This window comes from Pogoniulus pusillus, chromosome 8, assembly GCF_015220805.1.
Source record: "Pogoniulus pusillus isolate bPogPus1 chromosome 8, bPogPus1.pri, whole genome shotgun sequence".
Classification (NCBI taxonomy): domain Eukaryota; kingdom Metazoa; phylum Chordata; class Aves; order Piciformes; family Lybiidae; genus Pogoniulus; species Pogoniulus pusillus.
The window spans coordinates 40,023,647-40,041,538 of NC_087271.1; the positions used below are offsets into that span (position 1 = coordinate 40,023,647).

General features: G+C 44.4%; 1 protein-coding gene across 6 annotated transcripts in view; it reads left to right on the forward strand.

Moving 5' to 3' along the window:
- The window catches only part of CEP350 (centrosomal protein 350), an 84,460-nt gene that overhangs the window by 54,544 nt on the left and 12,024 nt on the right, over positions 1-17,892 (forward strand). For 4 of the 6 annotated variants that reach the window (XM_064148165.1, XM_064148164.1, XM_064148166.1 and 1 more), the window contains 8 exons: positions 294-416; positions 3,628-3,827; positions 5,510-5,721; positions 7,227-7,371; positions 11,490-11,650; positions 12,153-12,292; positions 13,081-13,163; positions 14,533-16,586. In XM_064148165.1, the coding sequence (XP_064004235.1) occupies positions 294-416; positions 3,628-3,827; positions 5,510-5,721; positions 7,227-7,371; positions 11,490-11,650; positions 12,153-12,292; positions 13,081-13,163; positions 14,533-16,586 (3,118 nt within the window). The remainder of the gene's footprint in view (positions 1-293; positions 417-3,627; positions 3,828-5,509; positions 5,722-7,226; positions 7,372-11,489; positions 11,651-12,152; positions 12,293-13,080; positions 13,164-14,532; positions 16,587-17,892) is intronic. The other 2 variants (XM_064148168.1, XM_064148169.1) reach the window with 1 other exon arrangement.

Sequence of the window (17,892 nt, forward strand, 5' to 3'; positions counted from 1 at the left end):
GTGCATGTGGAAGTCTGCATCAGAGTATTTAAACTCCTTCCAAACTTTAAAGGAAAATGCAGCAATGTGTCAGTAGCTTGCCTTTAACTAACAGAAAATGAAGTGTTGCAAGTGTATGTGTTCTGTTACCTTCTGCATAACAGTGTATAGTTTTTCTGCTTCAGATGCTGGGTAATAACTATACAATGATAAATGCAATGAATGTTAAAGTTCTTTGCTAGGTGCTATCCTTTTCTGGGTCTTTCTGCCTTTTTTGCTATCTTAGTTTTAAACTCTTGCTCCTTATTTTGTAGACACTGCTCTCCTGTTCACTACTTCTTCTCTGTCTTTACGTCTCACCACTGGGCCTCTCTCAGTGTCTGTTTTCCCAACCTACACCCCAAATTCCAGCTGTATATCTACAACCAATTGGTCAGGTAACTGTATCTTTCTCAAGTGATAGACTCCTTGATAGAGCATGCTCTGTTCCATCCCAGAAAGCCAAGAGATTCTTCATCAGTGAAGCTTAACTGTTTGCAGCTAATGACACAGATAGTGGGGTTGGGATGGGGTTTGTAGACAATACTAACTTGAGTAGTGTAGCTGATCTGCTCGAGGAAAGGGTTCCCATTTCCCATCCATAGAGACATTGACAGGCTTGAGGGGTGGGCCCATGTGAGCCTCATGAAGGTCAACAAGGCCAAGTGCAAGGTCCTGCACCTGGGTCAGGGCAATCCCCAGTATTAATATAGACTGATGAGTGGATTGAGAGGGGATTTGAGGATACTGGTAGACAAAAAGCTGGCAATATGCACTTGCAGCCCAGAAGCAAATCATATCGTTGGCTGTACCCCCAGCAGCATGGGCAGCAGGTCAAAGGAGGTGATTTCTCCCTCTGTTCTGCTCTGGTGAGACAACACCTGCAGTGTGTCCCCAGCTCTGGAGTCCTCAGCACATAAAGATGTGGATCTGTTGGAGCAGGGCCAGAGGAGGCCATAGAAATGATTGGAGGGCTGGAACCCCTCTGCTGTGAGCACAGGCTGTGAGAGAGTTGGGGCTGTTCAGCCTAGAGAAGAGAAGGCTTTTCAGTAAAAAAAATGAAGAAAGACTATTTAACAGGGTCTGTAGTCACAGGACAAGGGGTAAAGGTTTTAAACTAAGAGAGGGTAGGCTTAAATGAAATATAAGGAAGACAGGCTTTTTATGATGAGAGTGGTGAGGCACTGCAGTAGGTTGCCCAGAGACTATGTGAATGTCGTATCCCTGGAAGCATTCAAGGCCAGGCTGGATGGGACTTTGAGCAACCTGGTCTAGTGTGAGGGGGTTGGACTAGATGATCTTTAAGGTCCCCTCCAACCCAAACCATTCTGTGATTTTTGTCTCCTCTCCCTAATGTGTTCTGAATTACAGACAGATAATTCACTTTGCTCCCCCTGTCTGTTCTCTACTTCAGAACAGCTGCTGAAACTGTGTAGTTTGTGCTGAAAGTCATTATACCTTGGATATAAATGTACAAGTACTGGTTAGAACAGCAGGCTGATGCTTCCCAGCTGATATTTGCAGTGCATGGATAGGATGTGTGATATTTGCACCAGAGAAACAGTTAAGACTTGGAGATCATGCTAGTGTCATTGGAGTGCTGCTGCTTCTTTGCTCCCCAAGATTTCCAGCTTCACAGATGCCAGATGTGGTTTTGCCATTTTTTATTGTGAGGGTGCTCCTGCTTTTGGAGATATAAATGTGTACCCTTGGTGTTGCAACTGGAACCCTCTAGGCTGCAGTAGTCTTAAGTTAGTGTGTATGCCACCTTGTGACCCTGGCTTTTTGAACTCCAGGGTTATAAGGAAAGGGTCTGCATCTTTAGCCATGCTGCTTCCCTCCTCATCTTCCTGTAGGCTGAATGTTGGAACCCTTTTTCTCTCCCATCACTCGTTTAGATTACCTGTCTTGTGAAGTAGTCATTGTGTGGTGGCTGGTTTCATGGTCATTTAGTCAATTCCCCTGCTGTGTGTGTGGCCTTCTGGGTTAATTCATTTGACATCTGCTTTCATGGAGTTTTGGAACCCTTCATTCAGCCTTTCTCTTCCACTTCAACTGTGCTTGCCTGCCTTGACATACAGCAAACTCAAGATCCAGACATTCTGGTGAAGTGAGTGAAGGAAGAAGAAAAGTTGCCTTTTACATTGAGATCATTGTAATAATGACCTCCATAACAAGTTCCAAACACACGATCCACTAGACTAGTTGGAACTGATGAGCATCTGAAAGTCAGAGGTGATCAATCTGATAGTGCTGCCGAGAGACACAGCATACACGTGACTGTCGGTGTCACGGTTCTAGTGCAGCTACTGGTGACAGTCTGATTTCTTAATGACATTAATCTGTCAGTGTTGCCTAAGAATAGATGGTGTTTGATGTTTGTCTGTGGAAAGTGATAATCATGGCATCTGTCAGATCCTTAACTGTTCAAGAAAAGATGGGATGAGGCACTTAGTGCCATGGTCTAGTTGATTGGATAGGGCTGAGTGATAGGTTGGACTGGATGAGCTTGGAGATCTCTTCCAACCTGCTTGATTCTGTGATTCTGTGAAGGTAGTAGGTGTTCCAGCTTAAAAATTTTGATGCTAAATGTTTGAGATGGCTTTAAAAATGGCAAATTATAAAGGCATTTGCAAGGCAGAACATCACAACTCTTTAAAGACTGCCTTGTTAGGCACTCATCTTCTGTACCAATAATGAGCTCTCACTCTAGCTAGCAGACCATGTATTTTCTACAGGGTGGTTCTGTGACATCTAAACAGCTTAAAATGTTAGAAGTAAGACCAGATGTAGTGTTGTTCAAGAGCTGGCAAAGAGAATTAGTGTATGCACACAAACCTGTTCATACCTGTGATGTTCTATAAGAACTTCCTCATTTCTGAGGCTTCATGGAAAGTAAAACCTAAGAAATCTTTGTCAGAGAGAAAATACCTGCTTTACTTTTTACCTGTTGTAAACCAACAACCAGATAAAGAGTAGCTGACTAAAAAAACCCCATCAGTCCTGCATCCTTATTCTCTTGATTCGGTCAGCTCACAAATAATGTTCCAGGTGTGGTGATCAGTAGAGATAATGCTTAAAGGGAGAAGGGTGAAAGCTTCAATAACTCAGGATTATGAATACAGAATCATCTCCTCTTGTGCTTAGTGTATTTGGAAAGAACTGTGGGGCAGCTGGGCTTACAGTTTTTCTGCCATTGGGACTGGCAAACAGAGGGATTCTTTTTTCAGACACTGCTTTCTTGAGGGTTCCAGTTTAATACCACAGAGACTAAAATTGTGTGTCTTGAAACTGGAAACTTGTCCTGTTCACATCCTTAAATAATGAACAGCTTTTTAAATGATTTTGAAGATCTTCAGAATATAAGCAGCATGTTCACAGTATATTGTAGTTCACAGTATGCTGTAGCCTTACTGCAAAGCAAAAACACCTCCTGTCCACTCGCTGGGCTGATTTTTTTCAGCAGCACTTCAGAAGTCTAGGAGACAGTAGTTACTGTGGGTATCCTCTTAGAGAACAAGTTGGGAATGGTGGCAACAGAGCATCTGGATGCTGGGACCTCTGAGTGTGGTTGGCTGTTTTCCCATTGTCCTCTGCTCTGTCTGTCAGGTTCCTAACTAAGCGAGAACAGAAGCTGATGCAGCGTCGGCAGCATGCTGAAGAGCTGCTGGAGTGGAAACGCCGCCTGGATGCAGAGGAGGCAGAAGTACGGCGCATAGAAAAGCAGGCCCTAGCTGCCTGGGACAAAGAGCTGCTCAAGACAAAAACAGCCAAGAAAGACCTAGGAGATCAGAGAACTGAGCCCAAAGGTAATAGGAAGAGGAGGACAGATGATGCAAATGACAGGAGTAAAGCATAATTGGTGCTTTCTTCCTTGTGTTGATGTCTGGGTGGTGGTGGTTGTTTGTCTCTGGATACCATTTAGAATCTGTTTCTGCACTCTCCTGCCTGTGGTTGCCACCTTCTTTTAGCCCTGTTTTACACCTTGGTTAAATGTGTGTTTCTTCTTTGCTTTGTATCATCTCAAGTGAGCATAAGACCTACAGACAGTTCTACATACAATTTCTTTTATCATAAGAAACTGCATGCTCTCTTGCATGTATTCTGAACTTACTCCATTAGAACCATTTTCTCCTGGTTTAGTGTATCCTGTTAGCCTTATTGCTGCTGGTGAGGATGGTTCTTATCAGGCACTGCTTTGTCATGTCTGCGTTCTCAAAAAATGCAAAGCATTTTTTTCTTCCCTCTGTCATTTGAAACCTGCAACCATGCTGAAGTCTGCTAGCATGTAGTTGGTATAAGTCATGCTCTCATGAGGAAAGATAACATTCTAGTTGTTGGGAGCTACAGCTTTACTGGTCTGTCTGAAGTGGGCCATACTTCAAGCATGAAGCAAAGAGAGCTGGGTTGCAGAGGGACAAAATAATGAACCTTCAGGGATGGTTCTAGAAATAATCCATTTTCTGGATTTTCTCCCACTCTGCTGAAAGCAGGCAGCATGTGCTTTGAATGTGCAAAGTGAATTCAGACTTAGCCCCTATTACATTCATTACTAAAACCAATCACAGGGATTTTAAGGGATTGTAAGACATTTTAAAGATGTGATGTGTATGAGTCAGTAAGTTCCAATGAAGAGAAGTTCAGCATGAATGCTGAGTTCTCATCAACAGATGAGAAAATCCCCTTGGTTTCTATTAATTGTATCTACCAGTAAGCAGTGGAGCAAAGCCCTACTTCAGAAGAAGTTCCTCTGCTCAGCTATCAGCTAGTTCCCCGTGGCTGCTGGCTCAGCAGTGGTGTGACTCCTGCAGAATTCAGTAAACAGGAATATTCACAAACCCAACTTATTATTTTACTTGTTGTCAGCTGAGAGACTCAGCATGAAATCATAACATTAAAATGTTTTCTGCAGCTACTGTAAAGGAAGCAATCCATTTTACATTCAAGATCTGCCTTGCAGATTATATGCTCCTTCATGACTTCTTCAGACTAATAATGACTCTTGCTGGAGTATGGTCAACTGGAAGGACAGGTTTCCCCAATAATCTTTATGGAGTGTGTTGTCTGGGAAATGGTAGAATACCCTGGAAGCCTCTTTATTTTAGACATTCAGTGACCACTGAGATCATTGGGTTGTCTTAAATTTTAGTTGTCTGGTAAACATGTTTGTTCTTGCTAAACATTCCCTTGGTGTGAATTAAGTAGCACTTGCCAATTTGACATGTATTGGTAGTGGTTACTCAGGCAGCAGGATCTCTGAATCATGTAAGTCAGTGCAAGTTCTCATGTGATTTGCCATTGGAATGGGCTGCCCAGGGAGGTGGTGGAGTCGCCGTCCCCGGAGGCATTCAAGAAAAGATTGGATTAGTGCCATGGTCTGGGTGGTTGGATAGGGCTGGGTGCTAGGTTGGCCTGGATGAGCTTCGAGGTCTCTTCCAACCTGGTTGATTCTATGATTCTCTGTGCTTTTTCTCTCATTATTCCATCTCAGAAACAGCTAGTGAAGAAGAGTCTCCAGTGCTTTCTTTCTCTCATCTGAACAGTGAAAGCTCCATCCCAGAAGATCTTGGCAGTCCAGCTGCTGAGTCTATCCCATCAGAGACTATGGGCCATGTACAGACAGAAAGCCCAGAACAGAGTACAGCTAATGAAGAAATGGTTTATTCTGAAGAGTCCAAGTCCTCTACCTCACCTGGCAAACTTGTGAGTGAGCTTTTTTTTTCCCTTGTAAAAGGCTATCAGAGTTGTCAAAGCAGAGATTAAACTACTCTCTCTGTTTGCAATACCATTTTACAGTGCTATATAATAGCAATGTATTTTAGAATACAAACCTGTCAATAAACACTGTGATGAGATCTGTGCTCTGAAGTACTGAGGAAAAGCTGCTTCAGCTCAGAGTTCAGATAGTTTTACATCTGTGGGTAGTCTTGCAAAACATTTTGCATATGGTGCAGGTATGCAGCATGAAGTGGCAGAAGACTGACCCAGTTTGCCAGTGCGAATTAGCCATAGGCTAGCTCGTTACCATTGTATAAATACTTTGAGGCCATGGAAGCTGTGCTCTGGTTTTCCACTTTATTTGCTAGTAACATATCCCAGAGTGTAGCTGTAGAACAAAGAAGCAGCCCTGTAACCCCAGCCCAATCCTTTGGGTTTCAGATGATGTCTGCTTTCTACCTAATTCTGCCATATTGTTCTGTTCTACTATTTCTGCTTGGTTGATAATTTTGTTCTGTTTCAACCTGGCAACTTTGCCCTGTGCTCAATGAGACAGAAGGTGCAGTGTCTGTGGGGTAAAAGAACTGCTCATCTAAACTTAGTACAAATACCTTCTTGGGAAGTTTGAAAGGGGGGTCTTCAAAAAAGCTGAGGAGGGACTGTTTAGGCTCTCAGGGAGTGCCAGGACTGGGGGGAATGGAGCAAAGCTGGAGGTGGGAAGATTCAGACTGGATATGAGGAGGAAGCTGTTGAGCAGGAAAGTGGTGAGAGGCTGGAATGGGTTGCCCAGGGAGGTGGTTGAGGCCCCATGGCTGGAGGTGTTTAAGGCCAGGCTGGATGAGGTTGTAGGCAGCCTGATCTAGGATAGGGTGTCCCTGAGCGTGGCAGGGGCGTTGGAATTAGGTGATCCTTGTGGTCCCTTCCAACCCTGACTGATCCTATGAAAGGAGAAGATAGTGAGATAGTGAGGTTATGTTCAAAGTGTGTGACAGGTTTGGGGTATAATGTTGAATCAGCAAGCAGCATTTTGGAAGAGTGCTTGCACTTAGAATGATTTGTCTAGCTTCAGAACTCAGTTGTTTTCCTGATTCAGAATGTCATCTGGCACTCGTTGTGTGGAATGGCTTCAGAGATACATTTCCTAGGAATTCCTATTGCCCTGCTTGTTACCAAATAAGATTACATAAATGGTATTGAACACCTGTGAGTCAGAAACATGTCACTTAACCTAGGTGGCAGTAGAGTAGTCTAAGCAGGTTTACTGAAATGTAGACTCCAAGAAAGCAGGCAGCTCTTGCTGCTCTTGGTATTTTTATTGTCTAGCAAAGCAAGCTTAAATTCTTTAGGAGGTTAGATAGTTAGCACTGCTTCTGAGATGTTCTGTAGTCATGCTGTCCTTCCCTTGTAACTAGCTCCAAGTGACAGTGATTGCCTACTTCCAAATTGAGCTTTCCATGCAATTGCTTACTTGTCCTTTTCTCCTCCATTAGTCTCCTCCCAAAAGCAGCATATCTGTACCAAAGCAGGACTCCAGCAAAGGCAGCCATAGAACTGGAGGACAGCTGCATTCACCTCTGAAATCTCATCAGATATCTCACAGCTGGTCTGATGAATCTTTATCTATGACACAGTCAGGTAAGTGTAATACCTGCTTGGGTTTAGACTGCTTTTTTCAAAGCTTTTTGCTTTTCAGCAAGTAGTCTTGAAATACAGGCATAAATGTGGGGAGGCAGGCAGAAATTCCTGGAAATTGCCAAGGTTTGGGGTTTTGGGAGAGTATTTTCTCATCGCTTCAACTGATCTTAATGTAAGATGATCTATATATTATCTCTCCTTTTGGACAGACATGCAGGTTCCTGCAGACAGGTATGAAGAAGAGAAGAGGCAATAGTTAAGGTCATTCTAAAGTTCAGAAATGCCAAGGTTAGCTGTGCTTTTAGCAGGTGACACAGCTCCACATCTCCTGTTGTGAAGGAAACAGAATGTGGTTCAGCAGCATACAAACCTGATCAGCTTCCTTCTGAGCAGGACCTGGCTCCAGAAGTATCATGGCAGTATGAGTGAGCCCATGAGACGTTCTCCATGTGCAGAATGATTGGATACTGCAGAACTTAGGTTTCTGGTTTTGGGGAGGGTTTGAACTGTGCACAGTGAAATAGGGTCTAAGGCTGCGGTTTGAGCTATAAAATAAAAGATCTACTATGTAGACTCTTTTTATACTATTTCCTCCATTGCCCCTGCTGGCTCCCAGAAAATGCTGAGGGAGAGAGAATAGTAGAAGTGAATTGGTGCAGAAAAATCCTCTTGCTGTTGTGCACTTGCAACTTTTTAATTTTATGGACTCCAAATCTTCTTGAACTGCCATTCAGGTGCTCACCGTCAGCAGCTCTGTTAAAGTGTAAAGTTTATTTTCAACTTCTCACTGCTTTTGGTCTCCAAAACGTTTTGTATTCCTCAGTGCAGTTGCTGTGGCACCATAAAATACCTATTAGCAAATGAGAGAGCATTTTCCTGCTTTATTTTTTGCTTGGTTTTAATTCCCTAAACAACAACCTCACTTTAGGTGATTCTATTGTATGTTCTAGCTGCTGTTTGTGATAGATGGGTAACTTCACAGTATCAACAAGGTTGGAAGAGACCTCATAGATCATCAAGTCCAACCCTTTACCACAATTCTCAAGAATTGTGCTTTTGGCAGGGGGGTTGGACTTCATCTCTGCAGGTGCCTTCCAGCCTCTAACATTCTGTGATTCTGTGTGTACATATCCAGTCTTTGTGATGCTTGATGTAATAAGTTTAATAATCCATTGTGGGGGGATGTTTGTTAGTTTGGGTTTGGGGTTTTTTGTTTGTTTGTTTAATTATTGTTTAATGTGAATGTAAGTGCAAGAGGCAGCTGTTCACTGAGTAATTTGAGTTGAGAATTTGTGTTGTGGAGATTGAGTCAGCATCAGTAAGTTTGCAGATGACATCAAGCTAGGAGCAGCTGTGGATCTGTTGGAGGGTAGCAGAGCCCTGCAGAGGGACCTGGCCAGGCTGCATGGGTGGGCAGAGGCCAATGGGATGAGATTTAAAAAGGCCAAGTGCAGGGTTCTACACTTTGGCCACAACAACCCCAAGCAGCACTACAGGCTGGGGACAGAGTGGCTGAGAGCAGCCAGGCAGAGAGGGAGCTGGGGGTGCTGGTAGAGAGGAGCTGCAGAGGAGGCAGCAGTGCCCAGGTGGGCAGCAGAGCCAATGGCATCCTGGGCTGGCTCAGGAGCAGTGTGGGCAGCAGGACAAGGGAGGTTCTTCTGCCTCTGTGCTCAGCACTGCTCAGGCCACCCCTTGAGTGCTGTGTCCAGTTCTGGGCTCCTGAATTCCAGAGAGATGTTGAAGTGCTGGAAGGTGTCCAGAGGGCAATGAAGCTGGTGAGGGTCCTGGAGCACAGCCCTGTGAGGAGAGGCTGAGGGATCTGGGGGTGTGCAGCCTGCAGAAGAAGAGGCTCAGGGCAGACCTCATTGCTGTCTACAACTAGCTGAAGGGAGGCTGTAGCCCGGTGGGGTTGGTCTCTTCTGCCAGGCAAGCAGTAAGAGAAGAAGGGGACAGAGTCTCAAGCTGTGCCAGGGCAGGTCTAGGCTGGATGTGAGGAGGAAGTTGTTGTCAGAGAGAGTGATTGGCATTGGAATGGGCTGCCCGGGGAGGTGGTGGTTGCCATGGCTGTAGGTGTTGAAGCCAAGCCTGGCTGAAGTACTTAGTGCCATGGTCTGGTTGATTGGCCAGGGCTGGGTGCTAGGTTGGTCTGGCTGAGCTTGGAGGTCTCTTCCAACCTGGTTGATTCTGTTCCTTCTGGAGAGCATCAAGCAGCTTGATAAGAGTTATTTTCAAGTTCTGACTGAACAGCCACATAAGCTCTACAAAGCTGAGCAGGCAACAGCATCACTTTTATAAAGTATTTGAATTCAAACACTGAGGAAAGGTTAAGAGCTTAGAAGCTGACCAGGATAATACTGGTTTCACAATAAATCATTCCATTGTGAAGAGATAAATCTTCTGAGCTGCTGAGTAGTAATGAAGTCATTGCTCTGTCAGTCTGATGCACATGTAGACAAGATCATCAAAGATGAAAGCATGTGCAGATCTTTCCCTTATTAGTTGATCAAGTAAAGCTATAATTACACAGTGGTCACTTACTGTTTGGGAGGAGTTGTTAATTACAGTGGCATCATAAAGTGTTCCTGATTAGCAAGTGAGATTCCAGTCTTTTTTGTGCCAGGATGTTTGGTTTTTTAAGCTTTCTAAATGAGTGGCAACAGTTGTTAATAGAGGAAGAATACAGTGGTTTGCTTGTGTTTGCTGACTGTTGTTGATCATGAAATCCCCATTGTGGTGGGTTGTTGTGTGGAGAAATGAGATTGATTGAGCAGAATGTCCAGCTCTTCCTGCTAGCTGACCAAATAATTCTGGTGGCTTGGTTTCTAAGGTGATCAATAAAGAAAATGTTTATATTATGGGCATCTGAGCCTTTTGGTCCACAAAACATGACAGTGAATACTGAGTCTTAGAAAAGCAAAGCAGCCAAGATCCTGAGTTCTTCCTCCTATAGAAGAGGGAAGGGGAGGGCATGAGCCACAGGGAGGAGCTCTAGGAAGACTGTATCGGATAAATATCCTGAAGAAGCTTTGATACATAACTGTGGTCACAGCAATCTGTGACAAAGATCTTGTTTTGCACTCTATTGGTAGTCATTTGAAACAAGAAACAAGTGGACATGATCAGGTGGGTGGAAAAGAATGAGGAGGAGAGACAGGCAGTCCTTAAGTCTGAGAGGTCTGAAAGACCAAGAGCAGAAATAATGAAAGTAGCAGAGTTACTGGTAAAATGAGGTTATCGTGCAGAGAGTGGATCTCAGTATGTGGGGACATTGTCATAGGGACTGGAAAACCAGGTTGCAGGGAATGGAGCAGATCTTGGTAATGACTAAGGATAACAATGAAGAAGAAAATTGTTTAGGTGGAACATAGCTCCAGTCAGTAATGGCACCATAAAAGGATCTATACATTTGAACTTGTAGCAAAGATACACCTAGTAGTTTTGTATAAGCTGTTACTGAGTGTCCACCACATCTCTAACCTCAACACTACCCCTGTTCACTTGGAATAATTGGTCCTCCTGAGACCTGGCAACGTTGAAAACCTCTGCATTGTTCCCATTAACCTTCCTTCCAGCTGGACCATTCAGCTCTCCATTTCATAGCTGGATTTAGCCTTGGTGGCTGGAACTCTAAAAGAGGCTGGAACTTAGAGGCCTCCACTGTTCTCATCAGTGAAGTGCGCTCTGTATCTTGAAGCTGTGTGTTGTGATTGTAAAAGATCTATTTTTGGTATGAATCTTTGAGACCTCATATTTGCAGGTAAGTTAGGAAAAAAACCCACCACAACCAATTTTTGGCAGCAGCTGGTGTGATCAGCAGATAGGGAAGTAGCAGCATAAAGATGAGTAGTGGATGTGAACAAGGTTGGTAACAAGTTACTGTGACTCAGAGCCTTTCCCTTCTAAATGAAGGAAGGTGCAACACTCAAGTGTTATATGGCAGTGGTGTGAGTCGGAGATGCCACTTAGGACCCTTACTGTGTTAATATTAACATGAATATTAACTTCTTTGTTATCTTGCTTGGCTTTCAGTTTGTCTTTATGAAATGACTGCTCATTGCTTTGTATAAAACTGGTTTGTGAGGTACAAGCTTACAAAAACTACACCTAAACTCTTTCAGAAACCACATCTGATCAAAGTGACATCGAAGGACGGATCAGGGCGCTGAAGGATGAACTACGGAAAAGGAAGTCTGTGGTTTACCAACTGAAAAAGGAACAGAAGAAAAGGCAAAAGGAGAGACTGAAGGCCCAGGAAGCCAGTCTGATCAAACAACTGGAGGTTAGGAGCATTGGGGAGAAGGGTGAAATAAAAGACTGTTAGCCAGGATAGGCCATTGTAGTATGGATGTTGTTGGCAGAGTATTGTATCAGCAGCTGTGAACGGCACATTACAGTGGTAGAAGTGTGGCTGTGTCCTGGCAGTTTAACTGTTTTCAGTAGTGATCCTGGAGGCAAAGATGCCATTCCCTTTCAATATGTCTGTCTTTAATGGGTTACTAGCAGTGTTTCAGGGGGCTCATATATGAAGTGTTTCAGGGGGCTCATCTATCTTTGTATACATGTTAATCCAAGCTGGGATACTAGAGCGGTGCCCACATCATCTGCTTTTGAAAGTGAAGAATTAACATTTCTAGCATTTCCTAATGCTACAGAACTTCAGGGATTTAAATGATTAGTTGCAGAGAAATCAATTGTGTTCTGTATTCATTAGACAACTTTTGGTTGATGAATTGTCGTTATGGTTTAGGAGACTAACAGGTCTCACTGTTTTCCATGAGCAGTCATACGATGAATTTATCAAGAAGACTGAAGCAGAGCTGAGCCAAGATCTGGAGGCATCTCTGACAGCCAAACCTCAAATTAAAACTCCATCCTCAGCTGCTGCAGAAAAACCCAAGATCAAGGCACCACCACTCCACAGGTAACTGGGATTTCTGCTGCTTTTTGATTTTTTTCTTTTCTGCAGCTGAGCTGAATTGTTCAATCTGAAACCATGAGCACAGGGAAGCTGATAACAGCTCTTCTTTAAAGCACTGCACAGTGGCAGTGTCCTCTTGATCCATTTGCTGGTGTCATCAGACCCAAACCACGTAAGATGTACTGTCCTTGTCATCTTATGCATCTCATTTTTTGGCCTGCTTTTTAAGTCTTATTTTCAGATTCTTCCTGAAGTACAATTTTCAATGGGGCAAGAATTGTCCCAAATGGTTGTACTGATTACAGGTCTGAAGAGAACTTTTTTCTTCCTATCTTGGTGACTCGTGATGCTTACTTACCACACTGTGTGTAGCAAGCAATCTTTGCAACTTAAATCTGATCTTAGGTTTTAAAAGGTAGAGAATTCAACTGATTTCTGCACTTTCTGGTGTCTTTTTGCTTCATTTTCTCCAGAAGATGGTGCAATTTTAGTATATTCAAATTAAAAACAAAACCTCCCCAAAAAAAACCCACATCTTTTTTTTTTTGCTGCAGAAAAGTCTGAAGTTTGATGAGTCTTTAAAACAATTACTTCCCAGGACTCATCAGATGTCCCCATTCCTGTTTTCTTAGGTCACAGTACATTGAACAAAGCAAACTGTTTATGTTATCATTGGTGTGGTATTGTAATTACAGCTGCTTGCATTTCCATTTTGATCTATTGGAAGAAGACCCAAGCCAACACATTCTTCTTGTAAACATGATTCATGCAGTTTGATTTTTCACATTTAGGCCTGAGAAAGCTAAAACCTGGAAATCTCTGGCTGAATCAGAACATTCCAGAGCATCTTTGGAATCCATTTCAGAGGATGGAGGTATGTAACTACTGCAGGTGAAGATCTTGAAGACTGACTGATTTAAACTTCTGTAATCTTGATTCAAGAACAAGTTTTCAGACAGTGTGCAAACTTCATAAAGCCATCATGATCCAGCTATAATTTTTGTTATTTTTATTTAGCAGGCTTAAGCTTTTGCTGTTTCCTCTGTATTCAGTTCTTAGTTTTATTCTTGCTGAGATTTCTGCAAAACCATAATTACGTGACAGCTATTTTCTGATCCTTAAATCACTTGATAAAAGTGAGGAAACAAAAATTAATGAAGAATATAGGAATGGGGAGAGTTGCAGTACTTGTCAGTGTTATGCTGTTGATCATTATGCCACAACAATCCCAAGCAGCACTACAGGCTGGGACAGAGTGGGTGGAGAGCAGCCAGGAAGAAAGGGAACTAGGGGTACTGAGCATGAGGCAGCAGTGTGCCCAGGTGGCCAAGAGACCCAATGGCATCCTGGGCGGGCTCAGGAACAGTGTGGCCAGCAGGACAAGGGAGATTATTCTTCCTCTGTACTCAACACTGGTCAAGCCATACCTTGAGTGCTGTGTCCAGTTCTGGGCTCCTCCATTGCAGAGAGATGCTGAGGTGCTGGAAGGTGTTGAGAGAAGGGCATCAAGGCTGGTGAGGGGCCTGGAGCACAGCCCTGTGAGGAGAGGCTGAGGGAGCTGGGGGTGTGCAGCCGGCAGAAGAGGAGGCTCAGGGCAGAGCTCATTGCTGCCTGCAGCTGCCTGAAGGGAGGCTGTAGCCAGGTGTGGTTCGTCTCTGCTGCCAGGCAACCAGAAACAGAAGAAGGGGGCACAGTCTCAAGCTGTGCCAGGGGAGGTCTAGGCTGGATGTTTTGAGGAAGTTGTTGTCAGAGAGAGTGATAGGCATTGGAATGGGCTGCCCAGGGAGGTGGTGGAGTCGCCATGCCTGGAGGTGTTCACACAAAGCCTAGATGAGACACTTAGTGCCATGGTCTGCTTGAGTGGCCAGGGCTGGGTGCTAGGTTGGTCTGGATGAGCTTGGAGCTCTCTTCCAACCTGGTTGATTCTATGATTATCTAGTCATTATACACCATTCTAACACTGGTAGCATTTCTGGCCTTCAAAGAAAGAACTGAGCCCTTACCTTGGTCTCACTATTGTGTGGCATTATGAAATACTGGTACAAGGAAAGAAATGGAACCCTGGAACTGAAAGAATCTTGCTCAAGTTCATAGGACAGCTAGAGATTAATGTTTTCAAGGCAGCAGTTTCTATCTTCTTTCAACATAGAAACTTTGATGTTTTGTGGCCTGTGTTCATAGTTTTCAGTAAAAGAATGCAGGCTGTGAATTCTGCTCTAATTCATTTTCTGTTTCCCTTCAAGATGCTGTGTCATCAAGAACTGAGCAATCTGTGCACACCAAGAAGGTGGCTTTGACAGATGTTCATGCAGAAGAACCTTCTGGAACATCTTCCTCTGATTTAATGTCACCGAGAAGTTCCAGAGAAAGATCTTCCAATTCCTTGGGTATTGAACCCTCTTCACCTCCTCTCAAAGATGAGGAAAACATTAGCAAGATATCCCACGGGTCAGTGACCAATGTGGTAAAAGCATCCAGTGATGAGGCTGCCCTCAGTCATGAATCTGAGATACAGGAAGACTTGGAATATGTAAAATCTGAGGAACAGGAGATTGAAGGTTCTCCTGCTAAGCCTTTGGAGAGTTCTGATGTCGTGTTGGTGTTAGAGAAAGAACAAGAAAGCTCACTGGACATTGTTCCAGAGAAAATCCTCCATTCTGAAAATGACCTCTCCTCTCAGAAGGAACTCTTGGGTTTGGCTGTGGAAAGTCTTCACGACACAGAAGAAGTCTTAAAACAGAGACTGGCAGATGAAGATGCTGTAACTGACCCAGGTGTAGAAGAATCCTCTCGCAGACTGAGCAGATCAGCGGAGAAGGAAGGTCATCTGCTTTCGGAACAGCTCTTCAGCCAGAAGGAGCCCTCATACCCAGAAGACTTTGAAAGATCCTCTTCGAGAAAACAAGCCTCAGCTGAAGAAGCCCTTTCTGATTACAAGGATGACTTTGAATCGTCTCTCCTCTCTTCTGATGGGGATGCTCAGTCGCTGGCAGAGCGATCGCTGCACACCCGGAGCAGATCCAGCAGCCTTGGCAGCGATGCTGAAATCAGCGAATGCCTCAGTGACAGGTCCCCCTCTCTCTCTGGCAGTGTGCAGTCAGGGAGGTTATTAGAACTTAAGTCCCCAACGGAACTTATCAAAAGCACTGAAGGCGGTGCTGTGGAGCAAGAAGGGGCCCCCGCCGAGTCAGCGCTGCGGGCCCCTGTTTCCATCCCAGCAGCAGCAGATAGTATGGCAGATTTCAGCATTGGCGATAGAGTACTTGTGAGTGAAGTCCAACCTGGAACACTGAGATTCAAAGGTCTGACTAAATTTGCCAAAGGGTTTTGGGCTGGTGTGGAGTTAGATAAACCTGAAGGGAACAATAATGGAACTTATGATGGAATTGGGTATTTTGACTGCAAAGAGAAGCATGGGATTTTTGCTCCTCCTCAGAAAATCTCTCACCTTACAGAAAGTATTGATAACTATTTGGACACCACTAAGGATGAAGACTCATTTCTTGATGAGAGGCTGGTGAAGCAACATAAAGCTGAGCAGAAAGACAGACAAAGCTCCAAACCTGGCAAAGAGGATGAAAACCAGAGCAGAGAAGCAACAGACAGCTATTCCCAGGCTAAAGCTCCTGTGGACACAGTTGTTTCAGAAGCCTCATCCAAGGAAGGAGTTGATGTGCAATTGTCTTCTAAAGCAAGCAGCATAAAGGAGATTTCCCTATCTGCAGAGTCAGTTGCCCAGGAACAATCAGTAGTGGATTATCTGAAGCATGCTGCAAAAGAGGAGGCCAGCATCACTCCTCTTCTTCCTGGTGCTGTGGGTGAGACCATCGTTGTTCAGTTGGACGACATTGCAGATATCCTGTCTGAGAAACTGGAGAGGCAGAAGACACTGGGGGAAGAATGTGCTGAAAAGCTAGATGATCTCTCTCCTGAGGGTGCAGAGAAGTCTGAAACTCCGCTTCTGGATTTGCTGACGAAAGAAAAGAGCCAATTAGAAGCCCAGCTTCGAGAAGAAGAAAAGTCCAAAGTCCAACTGGAAAAGGTCAGTGTGCTGACAGACAGTCTCCTGAGAGGTTTTCTGAAAGACACAGTCAGTCAGTTACAGCAAATAAAGAAGGTCAAGAATGAGAAAATCCAGCTCAGCAACCAGGAGCTATGTGATGTGAAGGAGGAATCTTGCACCGCATCTCAGCAGCCAGAAGAGCAAATTCCCAACAGACTGGATAACCTTTTCCTAAGTTCTGATTTGGATGATGAAAGAGAAGAACTTTCCTCTCCAGACATGTGTCCCAGACCAGTAAGTAACAGACATCTTGCACTGATTTTCAGAACTGATTGTTCCTTTGACTTGTTTCCTTTGAGATGTTTGGATCTGAAGTGGCACCATACAATTGAATCTGAGGTGGCAATCGGTTTGCTTTCTCTCAAGTTCTCTTGGGTGCTGTGAAGGTTGCCTGTAGGTATGTGTCTTACATGTGTGTCCTTGTATATCCCACTTCATTCTGGTAGTCCTACAGACCAAAAGCCCTATTTTGGCCCATCAAAATAAAAAATAGTTTGTTTAGGTTCAGCATTCATAGTTGGATTCAATCATTACCCTTCAGTTTTACTCTAAAGTATTCTTCTACAGGTTGTTTTGCCCTTGTGCTCAGGCATTGGTCAGCCCACACCTTCAGTACTGTGTCCAGTTCTGGGCTCCTCCATTCAAGAGGGATGTTGAGGTGCTGGAAGGTGTCCAGAGAAGGACAACAAAGCTGGTGAGGGGCCTGGAGCACAGCCCTGTGAGGAGAGGCTGAGGGAGCTGGGGGTGTGCAGCCTGCAGAAGAGGAGGCTCAGGGCAGAGCTCATTGCTGTCTACAGCTACCTGTAGGGAGGCTGTAACCAGGTGGGGTTGGGCTCTGCTGCTAGGCACCCAGCAACAGAACAAGGGGACAGAGTCTGAAGCTGTGCCAGGGTAGGTCTAGGCTGGATGTTGTTAGGAAGTTGTTGTCAGAGAGAGTGATTGGCATTGGAATGGGCTGCCCAGGGAGGTGGTGGAGTCACCGTGCCTGGAGGTGTTCACGCAAAGCCTGGCTGAGGCACTTAGTGCCATGGTCTGGTTGAGTGGCCAGGGCTGGGTGCTAGGTTGGGCTGGATGAGCTTGGAGGTCTCTTTCAACCTGGCTGATTCTATGGTTCTGTGAAAGGTGGTGAAATACAATAGACTGTGAACTTTCCTCTCTCTAGGCTTGATAAGAAATAATCATCCTCAAACAAAATTAGTTGATATGGAGGTCATTAAAGTGTCAGACTGCTCTGTCCACTGAATGTTGTATCATGGGGAGTTCATGCTTCCTCTGAGTGACCATTAATGGTACAGATACAGGACTTAGCCTTTCTCTGAAGGTCTCAGTAAACCTGTCTGCTTTGCCACTGATCCCAATATATTAGCAGCACAGAAAGCTTCAGCCCATTTCATCAGCAGTGAGCACTGCTCAGTCACTGAAACAGCCATCACTTTCTGAAAGCTTTTAGGCAGTTGATATAGATCTGAGTCTTCTGGTACATGAGGTGAGTAGTTGTGTCACAGTACTAGTTTTGAAACCACTCAGTCTTTCACAAGCA